Source organism: Ooceraea biroi, chromosome 4 (genome assembly GCF_003672135.1).
Source record: "Ooceraea biroi isolate clonal line C1 chromosome 4, Obir_v5.4, whole genome shotgun sequence".
Lineage (NCBI taxonomy): Eukaryota > Metazoa > Arthropoda > Insecta > Hymenoptera > Formicidae > Ooceraea > Ooceraea biroi.
The window spans coordinates 16,673,406-16,699,793 of record NC_039509.1 but is presented as its reverse complement, the minus strand read 5'-3'; the positions used below and the strand labels follow the sequence as shown (position 1 = coordinate 16,699,793).

Sequence of the window (26,388 nt, the reverse complement as noted above, 5' to 3'; positions counted from 1 at the left end):
ACGATCGACCCACGCAATAATCTGATAGTATTAGCCTGAATTCCGACAATCCAGTTAGCTACCCCATCCAGCTTCGTCCTGAATTCGAAGCAATTGATACCGACCGGCACGCTCGCAACGACGAGATAACGCGATCGGGTGGCTTTGTAAGACGGTACGACATTGACATTTTTGTAAACTCGATCGTCATAAATTCGAAATGCGATTTAACTTTTTTTATTTTGTAAGTCATGTCAACGCGACTGTAACGATCGATGTGTACTTTTCATCCGTCTCGAGAATTCGAGTGACTCGAATATACCGTCGCTGACAAACGTACGATCGTCCGGAATGAGAATTCGAACGTGGCGAACGGCAAATGATCGTACTGTGTCAATGGCAGACATTTCAACGCTAGTTATCATAATTTTTCTTCTGACGACGATGCGTACAATTTCATTGCACACAGAGCGGACCGTACCACTTAAACGCAATTCCGACAAAACAGTTAAAGCCTTAAAGATATAAGCATCGCGTGACACGACGATAATGATCAGCTTCGTTCGTACGTTGTGTGGAAAGTAACGTCGAGATCTTTCTTCGGGAAGTATTTCGACGGCTCTGTCCCGCTGTCTCTCAAGAGGCATCGTCGAAATTGCCGATGCATTTATCGTCGTGCGAATGAAGGGATACTCGCATGTCTCGCACCCGAGTTGAGCTCCGAAAAAATGCGAAACAAATTTCTCGATACTCGCGCAACAGTCTACGCCTGTGTATTTTGCTTCTTTTCTTTCTCGCGCAACCGTGTTTGACGTATTTATAATAATGATGACAATAAATATATTTTTATATAAAAAAGGAGCGCATGATATCGATCATTACGAGAATTAACAATCCAAATTCCTTCATTATTGAAGGAAACCAAAATTTAAGTGAACTTTATACAAGCAATTCATATGAAGCAATTGTAAAATTAATCAAGAAAATTGAAAGAATTTAACAAAATTTCAAATGAACCGGTGCCAACTGACAAATGATAAATTAAACTTGTTGTCCTCAAAGTCAATCTTTTCTTAATCTTTTCTTAAGACGCGAGGAATCAATATTGTACTTTACACGTGTTTACACGTAAAATTAACCGTTGTTGCCGCCTTCGAACATTTTAATCGATAAAATCAATGCAAGATTGACTCACCGAGCATTTTAATACCCTGGACTGGACTCAAAGGGTAAAAGTCCCCATGAAGCGGACAGTGGAAGCCTACCCTACGCTCCCTTCGCCTAGCACGTCTCGTGAGCGTGCAGAGCAGCACGCCAAGCGCAAGCATAAGGGCGCCCACGACTATGCAGATCGGTCCCAGAATACGGGAATTGCCAGTAAAGGCGATCCGCGCGGCGTACGAATTCTTGTCCTCGTCCTCGCCGGGGCCGCGATAAGAGGCAGCTGTAACAGACATATGGAAAATTTATCACGCAATCGTACAAATTACTTTCATTCATCTTTATAATATTAGAGTGCATAAATTCATCGCTTTCGTGCAATGCACGATATAAGGTTGCACCAATAAAGCCACTTTGTATTTTACCCTGTAATCACGTTGCTTTCGATACATCTGGATTATTTGATCTCTACTGCTTAGATATATATATAAGTACATATATCGTAAACGAGGACAAATTTTACATGTTTAAAGAAGAATTTTTGTGCAGAGCGCAGTCTTTTTATCATTGAGTGACGATAAAGCGAGAAATTCACGATATATTTTTCAAAGAAAAACGAGAAAATCTGTAAATGGGAAACGTGAAAGTATACAGACGTAAATTTGCCGTGGGGAATTTGCCTTCAAACATATTTTAATCGATAACATCGACGAAACGTTTCACGAGTAGTGGGCATGCGCAGATTCGATAAATTTCTTCTCACACGTTTATATATTTGCAAATGAGAGAGAGAGAGAGAGAGAGAGAATAAACTGCAAGCAAACATAAAAAAATAATCGTAACGCGAATAAAATAAATGGGATAATTAAAACACTTTGAAGCAAGTTATTATGTATATAATTTTTACTTTGAGGAAAATTGCTGACTGACTGTATTTTCTAAACTTCTAAAGTATTCTAATCACATGAATAAGATAGATGTTAAAGAGAGGTAATTAAAGACTTGCTAGGTTTTCAACAATGTCTGTCTTACGTTCGATACATTTCGATATGAGCTGTTTTACCTGTTTCATTCCTGATCAAAAATAAAATCTTCCTTCAGTTACACGGACTTTATCAACTTTACCAACTGTAAGTCGGAGTCCAGTGCGATAAACGTAATAGAGACATTAAACACAGCTTGAGCGACAAAAGCAAACGGACATGCAAGCGCATCCAAGAGAGACGCGTACAAACAACGAAAGGGAAATGGGCTACAGGACCAGTCTCTTGGCGCGGCGATGACAATGAAAAAAGGAAGACAGTGGAAAAAGTAGCGCAGACCGGTTTTGATAAATCGGTTGGTAACAACACTCGGTATTCCGCGCATGAAGAAGCATGGCCGAGAGGTGACGGTCAGCGACGGTGAGGGACCAGCTGTTGCTTGGCGAACAGCCTTCTTCGTCTTGTCCTTTCTCTCTCTCTCTCTCTCTCTCTCTCCTTCCTTCTCGTGATATGAAAGCTAATATCTATGGTGCTGTCTCGTCCGGGGTCAATGCTCCGAGACGAACTGTAGCGTCTCTCAAATTAATTCAACGAGACGGAATCGCGAGCGAAAGATGACATCTCGTCTTCGTCGAGAGAAGAAACCTTCATCAAAAGTATCTCGGTCATTGATATGTTAATATTAATACGTAAATATCGATTGAATATACAGCTCGCCTGTTAAATTCCAAATATTTTTTTGTTTTGCTTTTGCGGAATTATAGATACTTTGCGAAATTTGCACGACTTTTTTACTGCTTCAGTTTGCTACAAATATGGCTTCCTTTTCTACATAATTAATCCACTTAAAGAATGTCACACATAGGATAGAGGCTTCAGTCCGATTAGTGCCTAAGCAAGGATGTCTGGCTTGTGTGCGTGACTCATCTCTTGTGTCTACTATCAATAACATACATTAACAGTCACGCAAAAACCGTCATGTTTGAAATATGGATTTTTCTTTATAGAATTTTTAATAATTTCAACTTGATATATGTTACCGTCCACTTTACCATCACATAAACAAATACAATATTTCTAATGGTAGGTAGAATTCTAGATAAATGGTGGAAAGTACGAGAACAATTTCTTCGCAGCAAATACTGTTGTGAATGCATCGATATTGTTAAATCAAATGGTAAACGAGACTAGTGCATCTTTCGGAGAAATAGTTCACGGGAGCACGCACTTTCTCGTTAAATAGCTACGAATCACTACGGTATCTCGTTTCGAAAAACAGCGACCCATGTGCGAGTTACGAGGCCTATGCTTTCTCCGACATGAACAGCTTGAGATTACGTTCTAAAGCATTCTCTATTTTTACGGATATAAACACTCGGACACGAGAGATGGAGATTCGAGAACGACGAAACGGACTAACTCAAAATGAAATGTGTGCCATCGTGAATTTTGCAGCTTGATCGTAAGATGCAAATGCGAATGCAAACGACGCATAACATCGTGGATAACGATGCGGAACGAAAAAAAAAACTACGAAACAATAGTGAATATTCAAGAGACTAGCTCGATATCGAGACACTGTGAGCTCCGACAATACGATAATCTATATCGTTTCCACTTTAGATGCTAAATTTGATTTGTCTAATAGGACATCTTCGAGCATAATAATAATGTACGCTTGTATGATGGATAAGTCTACGGTTTTGTAAAAAGAAAGAGAAGAAGAAAAATACAATATTTGCGTCTTTAGATTATAAATGTCTTTTGCGATGTCGAACATAGTAGTAACTTGGTGAGAAATCTTTCCTTTTACATGCTCCTTTTATACTTACCTAACTTGCACGAAATATGTATTCTCCTTGATTCAAAAAGAAAAAGACAACTTAAAAAAACGGAAAAGGAGTTTCGAGTCATAAGAAGGAGTTAACAGTGAACAACCGTACCTGTGAGTACAGCGCCGACGAGCATAAAGAGAGTACCAAACGCCGGAAGGGCGATCTGACAATTCGCCGCTATTACTACACCGGCAACCATCAGGCCACCCTCAATTTTCTCCACCCTCAACCGCGATATGGGAGTCGGGCATTTCAGTTTCGCGCTCAAACCACCGCCCAACATTCCTTCTTCAGCCGCCATACTGCCAATCCTGTAAAAATTAACGAAATTAATTACATAATTGTAATAAAGACTTTTTGGCGAGATTACTGCAAAATAGGGCAAAAGAAAAGACAAAAAAAACCGGGCTCAACCGGGATTTGAACCCGGGACCTCTCGCACCCAAAGCGAGAATCATACCCCTAGACCACTGAGCCTCTGGAAACTTAACGAGTTACTATAAGATTATGTCGGACAGAAAATCTTCGTTTTCTTAGAAAAAACAAACTTATAATTTTTAATTTTTTAAAATATTCCGTGTATCTATTTTTATAAAGATTCGCACAAAAAGAATAAAATAACATGAGCTCAGTCGGAATTTGAACGCGGAACCTTTCGCACCGAAAGTGAGAATACTCCTGGATCACTAACAATAAGTCGCTCCGAGATTCGTCCTATTCTTAAGTACGTATACAACAATTATTAATGTCAATTATCAAAATTTATAAAATTGTAATTGCCGAAATGTTTGAGTAAAGAAACGACACATTTGTACCGATATTTATGTTGGAATTAATGACAACTACAACATTATGTTTATGGAACAGCAAAGTATGATTCGCAACTTGTTGCGAGAATTATCTTCTGGTCTCTTCAGACTAAATATGCGAGGCTAGATAATTTTATAAACCAAGTCTATAAAATTGCTAGTATCTTGACAACGGTACTAAGAATGATGACGTGACAAGTTTACCAATTTTTTTCCGTCTCACGCAAAAAGAATATGCAAACTGCGTCGATCGTAAATCAAGCGACGACGCGCAAATGTAAGCTGTTTGCGTGAAGCATGTTAGATTTTTAAATTTACATTGTAGACGCGATAATAAGTGATATGTCCGATGCAAGGACCTAAGGACGTTGTAATGCGAATTGTTTATTCATGCAAATTTATTTTGCGCTGTCACTTATAGTGATAACAAGACGTGACGTACTTTACTCGTAATATGTGACGTGATAACAAAACAAAGAAAAATTTCCATTAAAAACATTCTTTAAACGCGTACATCTGCTACAAGTGAACGAAACAAAATGTGTTAATTATTATTATTATTATTATTATTATTATTATATGATACCATATCGATGATGATATCATGACTTATTTACGGTACACAATTATGGATTCTATCGAGTGCTAAATTCGGTTGGATTCAATAATTTTGGCATATATATTTGTAATATATTGACGGAGAGACTCGACGCTCTTATACGCAGCGCACGTACGCGATCGCCCGCGCCGCCGTGGTTTTACCGGATGGTAAACGGAGAACGTGTCGCGATGACCTTATTTCGAAGATGTTGGCGCGATAACCCACCGAGTAACCGAACGACTCTCGCCCTCTGTCCCATTTACCCGGATGTTCAGGTCATCGAGGCCGGAGCGGAGGAGCAACGAGACGAGGGGACAACAATTGAAGCAACAAGAACGAGTACCCACTTCATCTCGCTTCATTGGCTATAAATAGGCGTCCACCACGTTCCGTGCTTGGAAAAAGGAAGAAATTTTAACGTGGAGGAACATAGTTTCCGGAACGAAACGTCAAAAGATCAGGTTCGGGAACAGAAACACGGTGAACTCGACATAGTCTAACAATAAATATAAAGCGAAAAAAAATCCGATGAAGATTTTTCGAACGGCGAGAAATGGTGCGCGCGAATGACACCGCGTGTCAAGTTCGAGGCCACGATTGATCTCTCCCCGAGGAGATTAATCGAATCTGCCTCGTGGAGAGTCCAGTCCGCATCGGTCGATCCGCGTCACTATAATGGCACAAACGACGCGACTCCTCCACCTGACGTGATTACGTAATGAGTTGCGGCTGATGGAGCTAAAACGACGGATGATGCGAAGAGAGCGATGGAATAATTTAACGCGGGGACACGCGAGATATCGAAGAACCTGCATCGTCCGCGATGGTAACATGCACGTAATTACTTTGTGAAAGGAAGCTCTTTCCTGTGCCACTACGAGCAAGCAATCGTGCTTTCCCACGTAAATTGCCGGGAAACTAATTAGGTGGCGTGTGACTTCCGCGGCAACAATTACGTAAAAATCAGTTGAAACTAACGCAGAGAAACTGTATACATTTATCTCTAAACGACAACGTAACGGTAACCCTAGTTGGGCTAATTACTTGTACGTTTCTTTTCTTTCTATTTTCTTCCGTATCTCTTTTTATACTCTCTCTATCTCGCTTTTGATTCATCAATCATTTTTTATCACATTAGTTAGTTAATTCTTATTATACGCCGCTCTTGTTATATGCTCTACGTACATTCTATAAATCACAATCATGCTCGAAAGTCGTTCTTCTTGATGACGTCACTCTCTGCGAAGGAGTCTTGATCAAAGGTAAATAACAGGTAAGTGGCGAGAGAAGTCAATCAAAAGAGAAGAAAATCAAGGGAGAGTGCAAAGAGCAAAGAGAACGAGACTGCAAGGTGCGTGGTTGAAAAGTGGCTGGAATGCGCAAGATAATGGAGATGTACATATAATAATTAATGCAAGATATAATTGATCCAACGATTCTGATGATCCAGCTTGCATCATTGCGTCACGGTTGCCATCGCGTGACGAAGAAAGATCGATTTCCGATTAATCGAAGAAAACCGATCGCGCGCACGTAATTGGAAAGCATCTTTAATCGCATGTTTCATGTACCTCGCTGTTGCTGCAAGACGTACACGTCAGTCGCACGAAGCGAGCGCGCATCAACTGTCGGTCGACGACCAAGACGAGACCCAAGTAAAACGACCTTGCACAAACGGCGACGAACGCCACGGCACCGGGTCGACGACCGCTCGGTATAGAGAATCCGTGCGAGATACTAGCGCGACCGGCAGTGCCTTTCTACAGCCTTGACTGCAACCTCCACCAGGCGTATCGTCGTTGTCACGTGTGTGCGAGCGCGCATCCTGTGACGTGCTCTTTCCCTCTGCCACTCTCACGATCCTCTTCCTGTTCACGACCAACGTGAACGCAAGATGTGACATCTATTATATAGATCGATAAATAAGACGAATTAAAATTCATGTCGATTTCCAACTCGTCGTTCAACCGCGAAAGATCGACCTTGATAATGATCGATACGAGCGATTACTCGTATGAGATTTCATGAGATATTAATTAGACATTTATTTAGCGAACCCAAAGAGCGACCGCAAAATCAGTGGTTTTTTCGCCTATTTTTGGTCCCGCGATATTGGAATTGAATCGTGTGCCAAATGGTACCTTATGACAAGACATCAATGACCAAAAAGTTTTAAGTTGAGGTGAGAATTAGTTTCAGAGATATGGAGGGTCAAAGTAGTGAAAATTCATTAACGCGTCAGCTCATAACGCTTTAAAACACGAATTTTTGTGTCAATCTAATAATTTAAAACTTCGTATCCAGAGAGGTTTTGCTGATTGTTGACAACGAATTGCAAGTCAGATTTTAAAAATTCAAAATGGCTGATTAAATATGGCGAACAATATATTTAAAAAATTCATGACTCAAAGTTACAAAATCGATTTTCGAATCCTAACGAATTTTTATAAATTGTTGAATTACTCTTGTTTCATTATGGTTTCATTAAAAATAGGCGATTTTTGCGGTCACTCTTTGATAAACCGACACGTGTGTATGTGAGAGTCTATTGTAGTCTTGCGCTCATTATTGCTGCTTCCTGAACACTATAGCGCTTTGGTAATTTGACTCTCGAAGCTCCACGAACGCCATGTAGCGTACATACGCGTTGCATCGCAATGGCAAACTCTGCGATAATGACGGACGTAACAATGATAACGATAGCAGCAATTCTTACAATTCGCAGTACAATTTGCGACTCGTGCGTGTATCTTGCATGTTTTCTCTTGCAATTCCTCCTTATATTTCAACATTTTTATCTATTACGCATTATGCATCCCGCATTATGCATCCCGCATTATGCATCCCGGTTTAGAGTCACATCTATTTCGATAAATATTCATGATACTCTAAAAGCCACTTTTATCAATCAGGGCGTGTCATTTGTATCATATCGTATAACCTTATCATCGACATTAAATAACGATTTACAACTATATAAAATAGATAAGTAGATAATTAAGAAGGAATCTCACAAATTGAGATTGTGTATTTTCTGATTGAATTTTCGTTCGAGGTAACGAGGGGAAAAAGAGCATATGAGAGAGAGAGTTATTAAATGTAAATGCACACACGGTACAGGAAGAGGTATGGAGATCCACCATAATCAAAAGTTTCGTGTATGGCGCTGCGTCGATGGAATGGATAGACTTTTTATACTAATTTATGGAAAGGCAAACTTTCACAAGTTAGATGGTTCTTCAACAATCTTCCGAACAATCACCGTTCAGAATCGGAACGTGATGCAATCACCCTTCATTTTACGCTTTTGACAGCTTGGGCCTTGAAAGGAGAAGAAAAAACTCCTGGTCCGCGAGTATCGTTAACCGCCCTTTCATCTCTGCGTGTGGCCAAGGGGCGTGAAAATATTGCCCTAACGGGATTATTTAGTCGCGAAGCGAAGCGCCTGTCCACACGCGAGCGCATGAGGTGGACGGATGTCGGACTGAATTGGCGCAATCACCATAACCGGGATCCAACGCAACGAATGTGCGACCTTTTTCCTCGCTCGTGTCAGGACAACGAATTCGACGAAATGAGTTTCATCGAGAGGAAGAATCTACAAAAATCCACGAGATACAACATTTTCCTTCCCTTCAAACATCGAGATACGCGCGAACAAGCAAACAAAGTTTCCGTAAACGTTAGCAAAGGATTGTTGATGTAACAGCTAACCGTTTTGTCCAAATCGGTTTTTCCGTATGGTACATCCTCCGTGTGAATATTACGTTATCGATCAATTGAAAAGAGATATGATCGATCATCCCCATCCGTAGAGGTTGCATACTCGAAAGTTTTTTCTTCGTGATCGAAGAGTGGCAAGCAAATAAGAGCTGGACTGTGTATCCGGATGCTTCGATACGGTATTTCGCGTTTGAATCCCGTTGTGGACGATTGCGCTATGGATAATAATAAGGTCACAGCGATCTACTTTGCCGCGCGACCTTGCTTCCTCGTTTCCACTGCGGTACTGTCGTTGGATCTTTACGACCAAGCAAGCCTCGATTCAATACGATGTACAAGATTACAAACCAATTATCCGTGAGAATTTGATTTTATCAATGTCCAGACGCGACCACATTGAATCGATCGATCGAAAGTAATGACAACGCCGCTGTGAAACTCTCGCAAACTTACCGCTACAATTCAAGCATCATACTTGAAGCGTGTATGCACACGCAGAGATATGTAACAATCGAGGCAGGCCAGCGAAAAGGTGTTGACAAGATTTTTGTAAATCTTGTAGGAGGCGCGTTCGTTTCTCCATTCGTTTTTCCAATCATTCCGATCGCTTCTCTCTTCACGCATCGCTCGCGACATGTACGTACGTGCTCCGCGAAACAACGTTCATTTTTTCCCCTCGCGCAAACTCGCACGCGAGCGCGTTAGCCGCGTGCGTCGTTCATGTCCAGGAAGTATCACGATGCTAGTCACGATCGCGTCCCGCATTCCAAGGACGAATTCACGACTATTGTCCAGAGCAGCGCATTCGTCGGTCTTTGTGGAGAAGCCCCGTGTTTCTTTGTCCCCTTCTCGTTTGCGACGCACATTCTCTTTAATTGACAGTTGCGATTAATCCCGCGGGAAACGATACATGTAACGATACGTGATAACGTTATCTTTTCTAGCGTATGAATCGCGTATAGCTATTGAGTCGAGTAACGGATGTACAAACAACGGAATAAAATGAAACGAAAAGGGACGCATCACCTCGTGAAAACGTCAAGCATACGTACCGAGCGGAATTCTCGCTGGCCAACTGCGACTTCTCGGTGTGAAACGGCGTGCCGAACGTCATGACAGAGCAAGTGGACGGTAGGCGTCCCTGGGAGTGCTCGGAGGACGCCCGAGTAGCGTCCTTATCAGCGGTGCGGCCGCCGCTGAAGAGCTCGACTAGTCAGCTGATCGCGCGATGTTTCATCGCTTCGGTCAGCGTGCGCATAACGGAGATCCTTTCGTATGCGGTTCGACTATACGTCGTCTCTCACACGACGACGATTTTTAACGTTTACCAGCGAATCCCGCTCGGAGAAAGAGGGAGTACGTTCTTATCGTCGGTTCGGACAGATTGGAATTTAATGTCCCTCCGAGTCAAACTCGCCGTTCCAACTCGCCGCGGACGCTCGATTAGACGATTGGAGTTGGAATTTCCTTCGGATCGAAATTCCTAATCTTTGGTTACCCCGATGGTCGCCGGTGGTGTTGTAATAACGGTATATCGCGAGGAGGCGTCCGGAGGAGATTTACCGGAGCGAGCAGGCAAAGTGCAACGACCGGCCGATCGGCGCGTCCTCGGCCCTCTCGCCGAGTCAAGTCTCGTGTCGCTCGCCGGACGCGCAACGGCAATCGAATATCAATCCGTTTGAGAGAATAATCCCCAACGGAAATTCCAAAGTCCTGAACTCGAATCCGCAAGTTGTAACTTTGCGAGACTCCGCTAGTCAGTCGTATTTTAATACAAATTTACTCGCTCCTACTTGCCGATCGTTTGCATCTCGCTCCTGTTCCCCCAAGTTGCATCCTATACGCCGCGCAACTTGATCCGCATCGTCGATTCCGTCTCAGGTTAGTTGTCAGGGGATTTGTCGCGAGATGCGCACGTCTTCTCAGTCGGATTAATCTTCAGCGGATATAATTCGCGGACTCTCCGCCTGTGTCGCTGACCCGTTTCAATCTCAGACTCGATTTTCGTCACCGTCGCGGGATACGATATTACGAATACCGCTTTATTGCATTCGAGCACTTTGATCTCGTTCGTCAGGTTATTCTTCAGATTGACGGATGTTTACGGGTCTCCCATTCACGCTGTCGTCTCTCTCCGGGGTTCTTTTTCCCGATGCTGCGCCTTATTCATTCACCACCATCCACGATCGTCATCGTCGGGTTATCGTACACGAGAGCTATTCGTTTCGATATCCGTTGTAGCACCATTCGTTGTATTCGCGCGCGCAAATCAGAGTGGCGATTTGACCGTTCGGACGTCTCTCATCCGCGCACGCCGTCGAGAACAACGACGGGATGAACGGCGTTGGCTCTCCACCCGCCACCGGTGCGGACGCTCGCGGAGTAACGATCGCGCGGCAACGAGAGGAGGAAAGGGAGAGCAAGAGGAGGAGAGAGAAAGGAGTCGAGCGGGAACAACCGAGCGCGGCCGAGGTGCAGCGAAGAAGGCGACTTCACAGACTGGCTCTCGTACATCAACAGCACCGACTCGCGTCTGGTAACCGACTGACTCCACCGGCAAGGGGACGAAGCCGGGGCTGGGCGGACGCGGGGCTCTATGACGCCGACGCCGACGCCGACGCCGACGCCGACGCCGACGCCGACGCCGACGCTGCCACCACCCCCCGGCACGATCGCTGCGTGTCAACCATACCTTTTCAACCCTTTCTCTCTCTCTTGCTCTCATCGCCCCGTCGGCACAACCACAGACGCGAGAAACACGTGTCGATCAGATGGAGTGGACACACGCTGGAGAACGCGGAGGATACGTCACGTTCTTGGTATTTCGAGATTGTCGATTTTAACCCTGCACATCCGAAAATAACCGGCTCGATATGGCGCGATTATCGATACGTACATACAGTGTCCCGGTTGGCGGTGCGACGTAACAGCGATGAACGCCGTCGCGGAGCCACACGTCGAACGACAGTTGGCGAATTGTCGCATTTTTATCGCACAATTTCCCATAGCGTATCTCATTTTTGTCATCGGGATATTTGGTTGGACTTGCGGATGCTACACATCCGTAATGACGAAATGTCATTACTACTCTTCGTTTCGTCTCACCTCCCATCCGTGCAGACACGATTATGCGAACATGTTGGGTTTACGGACGACGTTCGTCGGTCATACGTTCTCGTACACACGCGCCGTATGAATGAAAATAAGTTGGCGTTGCCGCGAAACAAAAGCTGCATAAAATACGTGCAATGATATTCCGCGCGTTATTTGTCATTCCATCTGACAATGAGATCTGAACAGAGAGAAGAGATACGCGAATGCACCGTTACCGTTACGTGTGTAAAATTGCATCGCGCCACGCAATTAAAACACATCTCGATCAATCATTAGTGAATTGATTGCGTTAGCCCGTTAATTCATCCGCGTAACAAATTATTAGGCTCACTGTAGTAGAGTGGAATTACGTTACAACGATGTTCCGACAACGCCGAGAATGCATCGATTCGCTTGATGCTTCAGAGCAGAGACACGGCTGATAAGCAGAGCGTAAATGTGAGATTGTTGCACGGCAAAGTTAGAGCTACGCGTATCCTTTCAAAAACGTGAAATTCATTGAAATCCTGTTGCTCGGACTCTTTTTTTCCTCTCTCCGCATGTTGAACGTAACTCGTTAACGTACGAATTCAAACGAACTTGTCGAATGTATTTATGCAATAATCTTCTCTTCCAATAGAATCTCTGAGTCAAGCGAGTTATTCTAGATCGCGTTGACACTGTTCTTTGCTACCGAAAGGAAATACTCGCGGTCAGGAGAAGCGCGAGATTCAATTACCGTCCGTGTGGGTAAGCTAAAAATAAATCCGACATTCATCCAAGCGAAAACCGCGAATCGCGATTAACTTTGTTCGTAAAAGGGAGACATTTTCATTGATATATGGGAGAAAACGAGATGTTGGAGCCTGTAATTCGATTAATTCGCGCTTTTGCCGTCAATATCACGTCACGTTACTACAATGCGAATATTACATCGAGATGTCGGTCCAGGATACTTGTGTTCCTTACTCGTACGGATCTGTCGTTATGAGATTTTTCGCAACGCGCAACGCGCTTTTCCGCAGTATCCTTGAAACTCGAACGCGGATCGTTCTCGAAAAATTGGAGATAGTTATTCTCGGTGGTCACGCGAGGTACGGCATGTCGCCGATCATCTCGTAACGATTTTTGCGCGCTGTCGACTTTTGCGACATCTCGATCGTTATCACATGTTAAGGCGTTTTGTTATCAAGTTAAAAAAAGCTCGCAATTCGCAGGAGAATTGTTGACTCTGTGTATTACTACAGATAATAGAAAACTGAAACTTTGGTTCATGTTTAAACGGAATAGATGGTTTTTCCCCCGCTATAAATATGTCTTCTTTCCCGAAAAATTACGGGATTCTGCGATTTATGATGACAATTCTCATTATTATGCGACAACGTTGCAGATAATCTGCGTCGCATGTCTTCGCATCCTTAAATTGCTATCGTAATATTATTTCACAATCTCGCCAGTTTAACACCGTATGAACTTTGACTAAAATGGCTAAAACGTCATTGGTAATAAGGGGCCGAGTATCGAGGGCGAGCCGAAAATGAAACCGCGCGAGTTCCGGACTCGGGATACGACAGATTCTAGAAATAGGCCACGAATCTCCCGGCGAGACATCTGCACCTCGCGGTATGCGGCTAGCGGTATCTGGACTTTGTACAAATTGTTTTTATAAGATAAAACTCGACACGTGTGTGGTAGGAACGGTGAAACTGAGCAACGAGAGCGTCGCACGCATTTTCCCACCATAGTGTTTTTTCGGTGCAGGCATCTTTGCGTGAGAGTCACACACGAGATCCTACAAATCTCACATACGATAATCCCCGGAGCCGTGTCGCGTTAGATCGAGACTGAAAATGCATCTGTTCATTTTGTGAATCTCGACATAATTTCAGATTCGACATTACGATAATGTCCGTAACACCGTGATTGTAGAAATGATCACGCGTTCGAGCATGCCCGCTACGAAATCCACGCGATTACGTGTTACCATCCCTATCAGTGTATTACTATCGATTCGTTATTTCGTACTTTTGGTGCGAAACGAAAACGAAAATGGTTGGAAACTAACGTTCACGAGTAGATGTAACGCGAAGCAGGATAAAAATCCGAGCAAAAACAGTCACGGTTTTACGGATGATCGCACCATTTCGACGATATTACGATAGCACGTGTACGCGACATTAACATTCGGCATTGTCCGTATTTCCTGTTATTATGCGCGCTACGTTACTCTCGCAGATATTGCACGATGTTGATGAATTACCATATCGATTTACCTACCAACATATCGACATCTTTCCGGAACGAAACGGAACGGGTTTTTCGTAAAACAGCATCGCGCGCATTGTTCTCGGATTACGGATATCGATCGGCACAAATAACGTGGGACGAGCTTGTTTGCGAGAAGATATCACGGAGGCGATCTTGCAGTCCTTACTTTCTCAACTCTCCGGATGAATCATACGCTCTACAATACCGAAATGTCCAAACGTCCGATCGCAAAAAACATGAAATTGTAAATGGAACGGACAGCCGATTCCATATTATTGTAACGTAATAAGATAATATAATAGATATTTATATTGAATATATGAATATCTGTATCCGTATCAGAGATTATTGTTCTCGATATCGTTTGCGCGGGTGAATCTCTCGCAAATCATCGCACGATCATCGCTACGCCCGCGCCGATCCGATCGGAGAATTCACACGTTTACGTCAGTAGAATTGATCACACTCCGAGAGACATCTCTGGAAAACTGTCACTCAGCCGTACGAAAATAAAACCACGTCATTAGTAGTCCGAGAATCACATGGTTCCTTTTAGATTCGTTCGCATAACCGTAACATCAATGCACACTATAGATAATTCAGATAAAAATAACTATTCAAACGTTAAAGAAATTGTATCGACGTAAAATATGTTGCAATAAATTATATATAGCCTTATTTTCTTATATAACATGTGCGCCAGTATACGCACGAGTACGACATTAACGCAGTCTGTTCGAGGCAAGTATAATCGCACGGAAAATCGCACTTTTATCTTAAGCACACTTTTCTCCCTCAGACAATATTTCATTCTTTCATCAAGAGATTTATTTCAGTGGTTACACTTGATGCGTAATCACGTAAGTGGCGAGATAGATATTCTCTCATTTTCGAGGCATATCTCGCCTGAATATTATATTTTGCGAAAAACGCTGCACGTTATTAACGCAGCACGTTATTAACGTTCCGTAAATAATAAAAGAGAAAACACAATGTGCGATCGCATTAGACTTGAAATGAAAAAATGATATTTATTCGACAGCGATCATATTACACATCCGGGACATACCGGGGTATTTTCCATCGAGTCAAGAGAGAACTCGTGATGCGTAGAGTGACAAAATTCATTTTCCTAATTTCCGAAGTTCTCGCGAGTAATCCATAGATTTGCGCCGATAAATCTCATTTACAATTTCATTTGCGACTTCGTGTATCCTCTTCATCTTGGCACGAAGCTACGTTCGAAGCTCTCACCGAGACCAACCGAGACTAACGTTACCGCACTTTGCCGAATATTCACATTCTTCGTTTTGTTCGCATAGCGGACTCATTCGTGAATTCGTAGGAGCTGCTGCGCCTAGAGAATAAGAGAATTCACAGCTCGCTTTGATTGATTTATCCGACAATCACGCGTGAAAAAGAAAGAACACTAGTCGATCGACGATTGTGCACGGAATCTCGAAAACATCGTGACGGTATGCCGCACAGGAGATTACGGAGAACCGGCTCGTCTCGACGAGGAATTCGAATTCGCGAATTCGGTCGACAGTTTCGTTCGGTGTTGTCGAGTTAGTCCGCATCCATCCCCGAATCGCACGCACAAATGGAGTAATCGTTCCGATTTCGACGACTGATCCTCGCTCGCTTCCCCGATGCTTTCCGACAGCATTCTGATGATTCCGAGGTAACTTTCCGCGCTATGCAACTTTGGTTATCTAACTTGGCGTCATCGTCGTCGTCAGACAAGTGTGCTCTCTCCGTCGTGCATTGTTGCGAAATCCGCAATTGGCAGCGCTGCTCACGATCGGCCGATCCGTGCGTATCTTACTATAATACATGTCGTACTTTTTAAACTTGGTACTTGCTTTTAAAGAAAATAAAAATGTCAAATTCTGAACTCATGGTTTTTCTTTGTGTGTCTGTAAAAAGAAAAAAAAGCGAGAAAAACCGCTACTCAAAAGAAAATGTGTTTCTCGTGTCTTTATTTCTGGAAATAATCGTGAACCCTTCCGAGAGAAGTCTTGGAGGCAAACTCGACATCGTTTAGGCCGTTGACACCGTTGGTTCCTATAAATAAAAGGGCAATCGAGCATATTCTAGAACCTACGAAGCTACGAAAATATAACACCGCTCAAGTTGTCTGTAAAATGGAGACAAACGATTACTTTATTGTTGATACGATAGAAATGATTAGTTTACGTCTAGATCAATCTTATCTGATCTGAACCCATTATTTATCAATAAAAAATTGATATCGACAATTGAATCCAAAAACAAGCTTTTACCCGGTAACGGAGATGGCATTAAGAGAGCATCTTGATTGCATTAGAAGACGAGATATACTCGATTTTCTACAGAGTTACCTGCTCTTGTGCGATGACGTAAAAAAAAGAGAAAAGAAAATACGAGTCTCTCGACGGTTGCGAATCGCGTTACGAGCACAGTGCAATTACGAACGGTAAAGCACGTGAGGTATTTTTCCGAGAAACGTCCGCTTCTCCCGTTGCAGTGAGTTGCAACAATAAAAAGCGCGAATTGGATCTTTGTTGCTGCACCTACGTACACATTATATAACGTGACGCGATGGTAAGAGGAGGTTGAGGAACTCGTGCTTTCTCGTTCGTCAGGTTCGTCGCTCAGGTACACATCGCAGACGAGGGCGATAGAAGAGCGGTGAGTAGGTGGATGTACGGAGAGCGTACATGTGTATGTCGGAAAGAGGGAGAGAATGCGCCCGGCTGCTGTGGATCGATAAAACGGAGCTGCGTGATAGACGGCGGGGATCGTTGGGTGAACGAGACATACAGTCTGTCTGACGACGGAGGAAATTGCGTGTCTACAAACTATTCTCGACGTCCGCCGCATTAAATGTCACCGACTCGCGTGAAATGCAATAGAAAAACGTACAATAACGATTCCCTTTCGAAAATAATATCCTTATGATTAACCCTCAGCTGAAAAATAATGTTTTAATTATAGGGATAGCTTTACAGACGAAAATCGATATCTACCGGCTGGGAATCATCATGAATGACACGTGCAGCCCCGACGATGAACGCAGCACGAAGGAAATTGCACACGCATACGCGAGCTTCCGATAAGCGACGTATCTAGAACGGACTGAGCCAGATAGCGCTCGCTAGATGCCAGACACGGTTACGATTTTCAGCTTCTAGGATTTAAACGGATCGAATTGTATAGGTTTGGTAGTTAGATGCGATTTACATTAAAGGTAACAATGACATTTATGGCTCTCCAAGTTGTAACGAACGTTGTTGCGACCGTACACCTGGATTGGACATTTACCAGAGAGATCAAAGCGATGAGACGCGCGCTCCGAAACATCAGCTCCGCATAAAATGTATCAAACACAAGGAGGACCAACTGAATCGAAAACACAACTTTGTACAAGCTGTCTTGCTTGGAATAAAAACTGTTTCAGTTGATGAAAGTGATCTACCCTTCGAGTACGTTTCGATACGCGACACCCCCGTCGAGATGAAAATAGAGCTCGCGGAGTTCGCAATCGACGACGTCACGTACATGGTCAGAGTTTACCGGTTACTGACCTTTGCTGTCCAGCCGATCACCTGTCGCACGATAAAAGAGTCTCGTTCGCACAATAAAATTCTAGACGCGCAAAGCTCTCATATCATTCGCGAGCGCGAGCCATCCACCGCAAGTCGGAATAATTCACACATTGTCAAATCGAATTATACTTATTACATACTTGTATGAAATTTACAATATTGTATCACGCATCATGTTGGAAAAATTAATATTCATTTTTCATCATAGTCCATCAACGATGCGCCAAATCGGGATTTAATCTCGTGAAAATCGCGTTCGATTGCAGTCCTTTCTTCGTCGGAGAAACATCACGGCCGCACGAAAATCCTTGACCTTCTCACGAGACGGTTTCGTTTGAGGATTTCAAGTGGAGATTCGCGTCAAAAGGCCGCATCGATCGTTCGCGCTTTTTCTGCATCCGCACCTGCAAAGCGAAGAGACCACCGCACGCAATCGCTCATACAAAGGACGAGTTTGTAACTTTGTGCTCGGAGATTCGTACGCAGCTCGTGTGCGTTATACACAATTACATATAAAAAACAAGTTAAATATTTCGACAACATTGATTGAATACTCTATTGAACTTGATAAATCTCTTTCGATTGTGCGTCTTTCTACGGCGGCCGCGGCGCAATTCCATCTCTCGCACTTTGAAAATATGGGCGAAATGGACCCGCCATCGGTCATCGTCGTCGGGAGACGAGGCGCTCGCCGCTCATCGACGACACTCGTCATCGTTCGTCTGCTCGATGACAATCGAATCGATGCTGGCACGTACTTACTTGGCGGCGACGCGATGCCCTGTCTGGCCAGACGACGTGGAATCGTCGCTGTCGTTGCCGACGTTGGTCTCGCGCGTCGGGGGATGCGCCGCGGCATGGCTCCCGTCGTCCGGATTCGCGACGAGCGTGTACATACAGAACGGACACGCACCACACTCACGAGAATGCGACGCGTCGTTTGCCGGTCGTTTGCATTGTCCTTGACGCGCGCGCGCGTTCCTTCGCGCCTGTTCGCTTCGACGGTAGCGCGGAACGCGTGCAACACGGATGGACAGGTACGACGAGTCTCCACTTAACCCTTGAGCGCAGCGAGCAATCGCTCCGACGCGACTACTACCAGCGCCATCCCGTCGGCGCGGGCGCGACCTCCGCCACCGTACCATCGAACTGTCCGCGGAAAAAGCAGGCATCGATTTACCGATAGTAGATTAAACGTATAGATATGAAAAAAGAACGAAGGATGTCTCTTCTGTCAATTTCTTGCGTACGTACATGCACGCAGCTCTGTAATTTTTCTTCGTAAAATCATTCGTGTTGTCGAAGAAGATAATTACCGTGATCGTTTGCATTTGTTCCCGGCCGTATCGAACCCGTGCACCGTGCGGGGATCGGGTTGTGAAACAAATGATGGTGCTAACGACTAACGTAAAAAGCTATTAATATAAAGTTATTTCCTTACGCTTATTTTCAGACATTTAATTTTTACGACTATTTATCGTTTTATTGATTTTACAATAAAGGTGACAATAAAGGTAATGTAGAAAAACACAGATTAACAAATTGGATATGTAACTATGACTCGTTACATACACCTTATACATGAGATAATTCACAAGATTGGTCGCTCTTATAATTATCCTAACTCTTTCTAGACATAATTTCTAATTTAGTACAGATACTACAAATTGTAAAGCAAGAAATATATGCATGTACTTGTTCCTCTTTTATAGCAATGCAGAAATTATTAAGACATCCTTTTACATTATTGAATACACACGTATAATTTTTCACACGGCAATACACATCAACCATTCACTCTCATTTAACAAAGCAACTTTGTTGTCTATTCTATCTCGAATAAGCAAATCGTGAAACAAAGTGATTATTACAGTGATTATCGGTGAATCACAGCAACAACGTACGTGTAGGCTCGAGAAACCTCCCCCCTCCGGTCTACCAAATGTATTGATATTACGTATCAAGATACTTTTCAATGCATAGTTAATAATTTTCGAAAGGCCGTTTGTTCAAAAAGATGGTCACGTAAATATTCTGTCAGAGTAACGATCAAACAGTTTCAACAAGGCACTTTTAAGGCACTCGACGGTAGTAGCGATTACTTTTCCTTCTTTGGCTCGGCACCTACCTCGATGCTTTTCTCGTCTTTCTTACCATCGTCCCGATTACCGTCATCTGTGAGGTTTTTCTTCTTCTTCCGCTCCTCCCCTTCCTCCTCGTCTTCGCCTTCGCCTTCGCCTTCCTCTTGCTCGAAAACGTTGTCAGGATCTAGATCCGCGTGCTTCTTCAATTCTTCGTCCAGCAAAGAGTCCCAATCGGACATGTCTTTACCTTCGCGAACCCTTTGCAGTTCTCGTTTCAGCATATCCAAACACTCTCTTCGTTCCTTCCACTTCTCCGACATCTCGAGGCTCTTGTTCTCGTCGTCGATCTGATCCAACATCTCTGCCCTTTCCCTCTCCTCGCACTCTAACACGTACTTTTCGTAGCCGTCCACCTAATAAAAGACCACGTTTTTCTACGTTACCGTTACATCTTTCCTCCTTTCGGTAATGTCTATCGATCGTACATCTATGTCAAACGCAGACTGGTAACGTTGCAATTATCGGAAACGGAGTGAAAACGATCAGCGTTGTTGTCGTACCTTCTCCTGCAGCATCCTTTGAACATCGTTTTGCCTCTTCAAGTGTTTCGGTAGCCAGAAGCAAGCCTGAAGAAGTCGCAAAAATATCCAGACCGCCCCGGCGAGCGCCAAATAAGAACAAGCGGTGAACACCATGTTCGTCATGTCTATGGTTACTTGTTGGTGCTTCATAATGATAATTTATTCGAGTTAGATCTGCAATAAGTATATTATGAAAGGATCAAATTAATGAAAGAAAATTAGTAAGAAGTAGTAAGAAGTAAAAAAGGCAAGCAAGAATCTTGATTTTCTTCACACACGGTGTCCATCGTTGACTCTGGGTGCTTCGCTTCGCGTAAGTGTACCATTCACGAGACGGTGCATCGCGTTGCGGGTTCGACTCGAGGGCCGAGATTACACACGTGGTGATAAGTGACCTACTGCGAGTGCGAATGTCTTAAAGCACGATCGCGAAAGGTCGAAACTCGCAACCCGCGGTAGAAAACTCGTACGTGGGTTGATTCGTTTCGGGATATTTTCGCTTCGGTGACGATAAATCCATTTATCCTTCGCCGTGGATAGGGTGGATATCGATTACGTTCGTTCTCTTCAGTGGAGCGAAATACGAACGTAACGTGCGCCGCGCCGTGGGAAAGCTCTTGAAAATTTCATCATTTCTACACTGCACTGTATCTATATTGCGGTGCATTAACGTTGAATTACCACATGATTTTTATACTGTTTCCATGCTGCTTCCTCGGTTGCGGTCGAAAACAGAACAAATCAACGTGTTTTGCGTGTTGACATTGATTGCAGCACATTGTGTTGTATTTCGTTCGATTGCACTCTACTCACCATAACGATAATAAATTCGACGTTTCATGATTACGGATGGTAATGTCTCGGATACCGCCGCGTGTGCTCCGGAATAATGAAGAAGAAACATAAAGAAGAAGAAGAAGAAGACTTTAGTTAAGAGATTTCGACGTATCACATGTCGTATACGCGAGCTCGGAGAATGAAGCGCAAAATTCAAGTTTTGCTATTGCAGTAGCAACAGTGCGTTAACATATCCATGTAGAACGTACAAAGTACTTTATACGGTAGCTTCATGGTAAATCAATAACTAAACTAATTGTAAGACTAGGTCGGTCACTGAATCAAATCAAAGGTAGATTGATATGATTTTGTACGAGTAAAGAAAGTAGAGCGGATTACATTTAGCACATTTTCGTACAAATGCGATGCTAAAAGTGGAATTGGATAGGATTTACCTCCGCTCGCTTGGTTTACATCCGTCGTTGTCGTACTCCCGCGTTGCGTTCCCCGACGACTGATCCTGCGATCAAATCGAACGACCGCGTACGAAGCGCGCGCGCGCGCGCGCGCGTGTCCGATTAAGGGCAATTTTCACCTTTAATCTTTTAACTCGCTACGCTTCCCGCAAATATCTCGCTTTATTCGAAAAGTACGCACGAGCGAGAATACAACGCGGTAGTAGAGTGCAAGAACATGCTCCTACCAAGAGATTGATAGGAGCTACTGAATGTTGGCAGGTATATCGCGTCCAACTGACAGGTAGAACAACGCAACTCCACTACTGACCCCCTATGTGGAAATAATCGATATATGGATGTAGTCATGTATGATTGAGCTGACGTACCGTACGATAATACAAATGCATACGGTACACGTACACGAGTGTGCGCGCAAATTTCACACACCGATTTCGAGCACGACGAGCGTTACGCTCGTAAGAGAGACCATCTACCTGGCGATAACAGCGATAATCGAAAGCCGCTCTATACACCATATATAATGGCAGTTTTTCAAATACGGATTACATTCGACGTATTACGTCGATTCAAGATCGATTCAAGCGTCAAGCGAGGTGGTATTCTCACTTCAGCTCGGGGAGGAAGGTGAGAGCAACAGACATTGGATGACAAATGTGTGAAGAATACATAATTTTTTTATTTTACAGATAACTCGATGATAAACGTTCCACGTGCCAACTATAACGCTACAGAGTCCACGCGTGGTCGATTACGCGTCACATCCCGCCCGAGGAATCTAACGTATCTGACTGTACAGACGGTTCGTTCCCTCTACACGCAAATTGTACACGCTCGCGTCGAGACGCTATAGAATGCGATACACACAGGAAGAACTCGAGTGGTCTGGAATGTGCGGATACATCACAGCGCGAAAGGTGAGAGCCTATGGCGGGAGAAAAAGAGACGAGGCCGACATTTCGTCGTAACTTTACACCGTTGGCTACCGCGCTGTTTTCCTCGCGCGGAAAACCTCGCGTACTTTGTACGGGAGACATCTTGACACGCGCTTTCCTCCTGCTAGAAGCCTCCTAGTAGTAGATCCTATCGTCGTGATTTACGTCGTGGTTGATCTCACGTAGAACAGGAGATACGGGGTAGCCGAGTTGCGCGGATTCGGCGCCAGTTTGTCCTCGAGCTCCCGCAGCGGTATCACGTGCACCGCTTCGTCGTCACACTCGAGCCAGGTGACGCCCTGCTTGTTACGCCTGATGCCGCAACAATCCATGCTACGACATCCGACTTTGCTCACCAACTGCTCCTTGTTTTCATTGTTCACGCTGGGTTTACTCCTGAAATACCTGAGTATACTTGACGCTTTGTCGGACGAGGAAGAGTTGGAAGATGACGAGGAAGAGGAGGAGGAGGAGGTGGAGGAAGAAGAGGAGGAGGAGCAAGAGGAGATGGCTATGGACGAGGAATTCGCGTTCGCGGTACCACCCTGGCCCGAATTCTGTCGCTTGTTGTTGTCGCGATCGCATTGAAAATATTCCGCGTACGCGGACTCGTCCGGTAGACGCGCGTAAGCGACGTAATGCCCGGCGGTCATCGTCGCACCCTGATGCATTATGACCGAGTACAGTCTGTAAACGTGCCGCGCTTCCGGCGCGCTACTCGCTGCCGTCCCGCGCGTCTGTTCGTTGCTGCACTCCTCGCAGAAACATTGTAAAGTGAGCGGCGTCGGCATGTGATTATTAATCTTCTCCATCGAGCTGAAAACGGACGAGACATTGAAGAAGACTTTGCTTCAAAGAATAAATTCGAAACACCTCTGATCTTTGTTTTAAACGTATTCAAATCGCGTACGGTGGTCACAAGGAGTTGACTAATTTCTTCGCAAGTATAAGCATACGTAACCTCCTTGTTCTTTTACGCTATAGAGAAAGATTGCCATGCGACTTACCCAGCAGCGGTGGAAAATCTCTTGAGCTGCAAGATGAGGAGCCTCGGTAAAGAGGGGAAACACACGGCTCTGCGAGCTTCGTTGTACCGTAGGCAACGTGCGCACCAGTACTTGTCTCTACCCCAAAGCAGTTCACTGGTAACCACGGCGCGTTTGTACACCTCGCTACTGTCCACCGATCGACCATCATCGTCTGTAATATACCAGCTCGAATAATAACAGCTATTTCTTTATTTTTTAATAAATGTCAATCAGATACCTTTCTCGTTGGAACGGTCAATGTCGATAGGTACGCATATGTCGCAAAAGGTTTCCTTGCGTTCGGTGACGTGTTCGCACTCGAGGCACGTCGTACGCAACAGGCTGACCCCCTCAAAGTCTTCGGAGATGAAGCACTTTTTGCTCTCCGGCTTGCGCATCCCCGTCTCGCCGTTACTGTCGACAAATTCGGCGTGACCGTTCTCGTACGGTCTCGCGGATGTCGCCGACGCGACGCCGTTCGCGTTTGACTGCACGAGACAGACGGCGGAGCTACCCCTGCTCGTAATCTTTTTCTTTTTTCGAGATTTACGAATGCTCCTCTTGCCGGAACCGCTGCTGCTTTCCGCCGACTGCGCGTCTGCCGCCGAGACGCCGGTATCGCCGATAAAATCCGCGGGAAAGCCACCGTTGCCCTGACCAAATTGGCTCTCTCTGTGTCTGACCAACAACTGAAACGTCTCTCTGATGTTGTCGAGCAAGCAGACCAAAAGTTCGTGGGCATCCTGTTGCTGATTTCCCTCGAAAATCGGATTCACCTCTCTGCGTGGCAAAGACGATACGCGAACAATAGTGGGATAACGATATCCAATGAAATGATTATATCGGTGACTTGTTTTTTGCCGCGAATGCGGCATACCTACCTGAGAGCTTGCAAAAAGGCATCCGGTTGATACGGTTCGCTGTTCTCCCTCGCCTCCGACGCACGTAGCGCCATAAAGAGTTCGTGCAACCTCTCGGTGGCTATCTGAATACGAGGTTTATTCGCGTCCGCTGTCGGTGCAGCCAAGGCCAGCAGATCTTTGCTGCTCCAACTGCGACTACCGCTCGATGTTAAAGATACGCCGGTTCTACCCAACGAGGAGGATTTTGCCTGCAACGACGAAAAGATTAATAATTTTCCAGCTCGTACATGGAAGCGCTGTTCTTCCTGTAAACTCGTACTTACTTTTGTTTGCAACTGTTTGTCATTCAAGTTGGACAAGTCGGTGGCTAGATGATGTAAATTGTGCAGGAAGGAAGGCGCGAATCGCAGAGTATACAGTACACTGTTGAGGAAGCAGGTGTTCCCTAGATTACACAAAGTGGCTATTTTTAATCCTTCTGTGCCAGTACCGGACACGTCGTATCCTCCATCCTGGTGATTGCTCAGCTGATTTCGATAGCCATTCAACATTTTGCTGGTATCTTGATGAAAGAAAATGGTCGTGTACTCGAGATGCACGTTTTAGCCGCTCTATCACGATTGTCAAGTCCAGGAATAAGTTTTCCACCATCTTTCCTCGTCCAAGAGACTTTTCAAAAACTACAGCACGGTAAACGGGTCATGACGGCGACAAATGTTTCAATGAGCTTCAAAGATGCTTCGGAAAACTTACTCCAATGTCGCGTATGCGTGCGCGCGCGCACAAATCACTTACCGAATGAAAAGTCTGGTCTATCCAAAAGGCCCCCTCTCACCGACGCACGAGGGGGCTGCGGAGCAATGATGGGAATCGCGCGTCCGCGACCGGACAAGGACAGGCAAAACTTCTTTCTGGGAGGAACCGAGCGTTTATCTGCGTCTTCCTCTGCCTCTAACACTGTCATCTTCTGTTAACCTAAAATTGATTACGAGAACGTCAACTGCTGCTTAACTCGACGAACCGTGTGCTCGTACGGGAAAACGTGCTCGTGCACACTTTTCCCGTACGCGGGCCTCTCTCGCGAGTTCGCACGGATTAACACGGATCTTCCCTCTCGCGTCTCGGGAAATGTAATGCATTTACGTCTTTCTTCGAGTGTCGTGTCACGTAAGCACGTCGCAAACGAAGGCGTCGTCGAGTATGTATGGCGTTTACTCACGTATGATCGAGTGGGGAATTCATGGAACAAATGGGTTCGCTTACGACTCGTTGCTAAACCGAACCGATTACGCTAAAATATCACGAAGGAACCGTGATCGAGCCAGTTTTGTCAGCTACATTTCCGTCGACGCGACGTTTCGTTCAACGTTGCGTGCGTATCGACGACTCTCGACGACTCCGACTCGCTCGACCCGATCCGCGTCGCGACAACCGTACGCCTCGCCAGGTCGCGAGCCCTAGGATGCCCGCCAGATGCCGCGACCGGGGATGCAAAATCCTGTAGAGTTGTCTTCGAGTGTGAGAATCTACACACCGCGCTAATGGTCTTTGATTGGTATGTACAGCCATCGGTACAGTCGGGTTCCCCCACCCGTAATGGCC

At 44.7% G+C, this 26,388-nt stretch overlaps 3 protein-coding genes, 1 long non-coding RNA gene and 1 other non-coding gene across 14 annotated transcripts in view; 1 reads left to right on the top strand and 4 right to left on the bottom strand.

Annotated features, from left to right (window-relative positions):
* Window positions 1–18,938, bottom strand: part of LOC105283409 — a 33,879-nt gene extending 14,941 nt beyond the window's left edge. Inside the window, exons 1-4 of one of the 4 annotated variants that reach the window (XM_011346148.3) lie at window positions 10,144–11,612; window positions 6,940–7,271; window positions 4,067–4,269; window positions 1,175–1,423 (exon numbers count right to left, since the gene is read on the bottom strand). In XM_011346148.3, the coding sequence (XP_011344450.1) occupies window positions 1,175–1,423; window positions 4,067–4,259 (442 nt within the window). In that variant the 5' untranslated portion in view covers window positions 4,260–4,269; window positions 6,940–7,271; window positions 10,144–11,612. Of the gene's footprint in view, window positions 1–1,174; window positions 1,424–4,066; window positions 4,270–6,939; window positions 7,272–10,143; window positions 11,614–18,804 lie in introns of those variants that run through there. The other 3 variants (XM_011346139.3, XM_011346144.3, XM_011346157.3) reach the window with 3 other exon arrangements.
* Window positions 4,364–4,435, bottom strand: Trnap-ugg. The gene has a single exon. It is a non-coding gene; the product is annotated as a tRNA-Pro (tRNA).
* Window positions 11,801–22,902, top strand: LOC105283393. 2 transcript variants are annotated; one of them, XR_003406401.1, is made up of 4 exons: window positions 11,801–11,910; window positions 17,432–19,449; window positions 22,222–22,587; window positions 22,650–22,902. It is a non-coding gene; the product is annotated as an uncharacterized LOC105283393 (long non-coding RNA). The 2 variants fall into 2 exon arrangements; XR_894672.2 differs by lacking the exon at window positions 11,801–11,910 and adding an exon at window positions 11,959–17,355.
* Window positions 19,486–22,222, bottom strand: LOC105283380 (retrotransposon-like protein 1). Of its 2 annotated transcripts, none has more exons than XM_011346112.2 (3): window positions 21,521–21,933; window positions 20,687–20,881; window positions 19,486–20,539 (listed from the first exon to the last, which is right to left on the bottom strand). In XM_011346112.2, exons 2-3 carry the CDS (start codon window positions 20,855–20,857, stop codon window positions 20,141–20,143), a joined length of 570 nt encoding a protein of 189 aa, XP_011344414.2. In that variant the 5' UTR covers window positions 20,858–20,881; window positions 21,521–21,933; the 3' UTR covers window positions 19,486–20,140. The 2 variants fall into 2 exon arrangements, with proteins under 2 accessions (XP_011344414.2, XP_019888454.2); XM_020032895.2 differs by lacking the exon at window positions 21,521–21,933 and adding an exon at window positions 21,940–22,222 and having other exon boundaries at window positions 19,503–20,539; window positions 20,687–20,851.
* Window positions 22,618–26,339, bottom strand: LOC105283367 (ubiquitin carboxyl-terminal hydrolase 1). Of its 5 annotated transcripts, none has more exons than XM_011346092.2 (7): window positions 26,321–26,339; window positions 25,582–25,761; window positions 25,110–25,348; window positions 24,805–25,034; window positions 24,162–24,703; window positions 23,903–24,095; window positions 22,618–23,711 (listed from the first exon to the last, which is right to left on the bottom strand). In XM_011346092.2, the coding sequence occupies exons 2-7, from the start codon at window positions 25,748–25,750 to the stop codon at window positions 23,057–23,059; spliced, it is 2,028 nt and encodes a 675-aa protein (XP_011344394.1). In that variant the 5' UTR covers window positions 25,751–25,761; window positions 26,321–26,339; the 3' UTR covers window positions 22,618–23,056. The 5 variants fall into 5 exon arrangements, with proteins under 5 accessions (XP_011344394.1, XP_011344384.1, XP_011344373.1 ...); XM_011346082.3 differs by lacking the exon at window positions 26,321–26,339 and adding an exon at window positions 25,930–26,282; XM_011346071.3 differs by lacking the exon at window positions 26,321–26,339 and adding an exon at window positions 26,006–26,281.
* Between the last annotated feature and the right edge of the window lie 49 nt (window positions 26,340–26,388).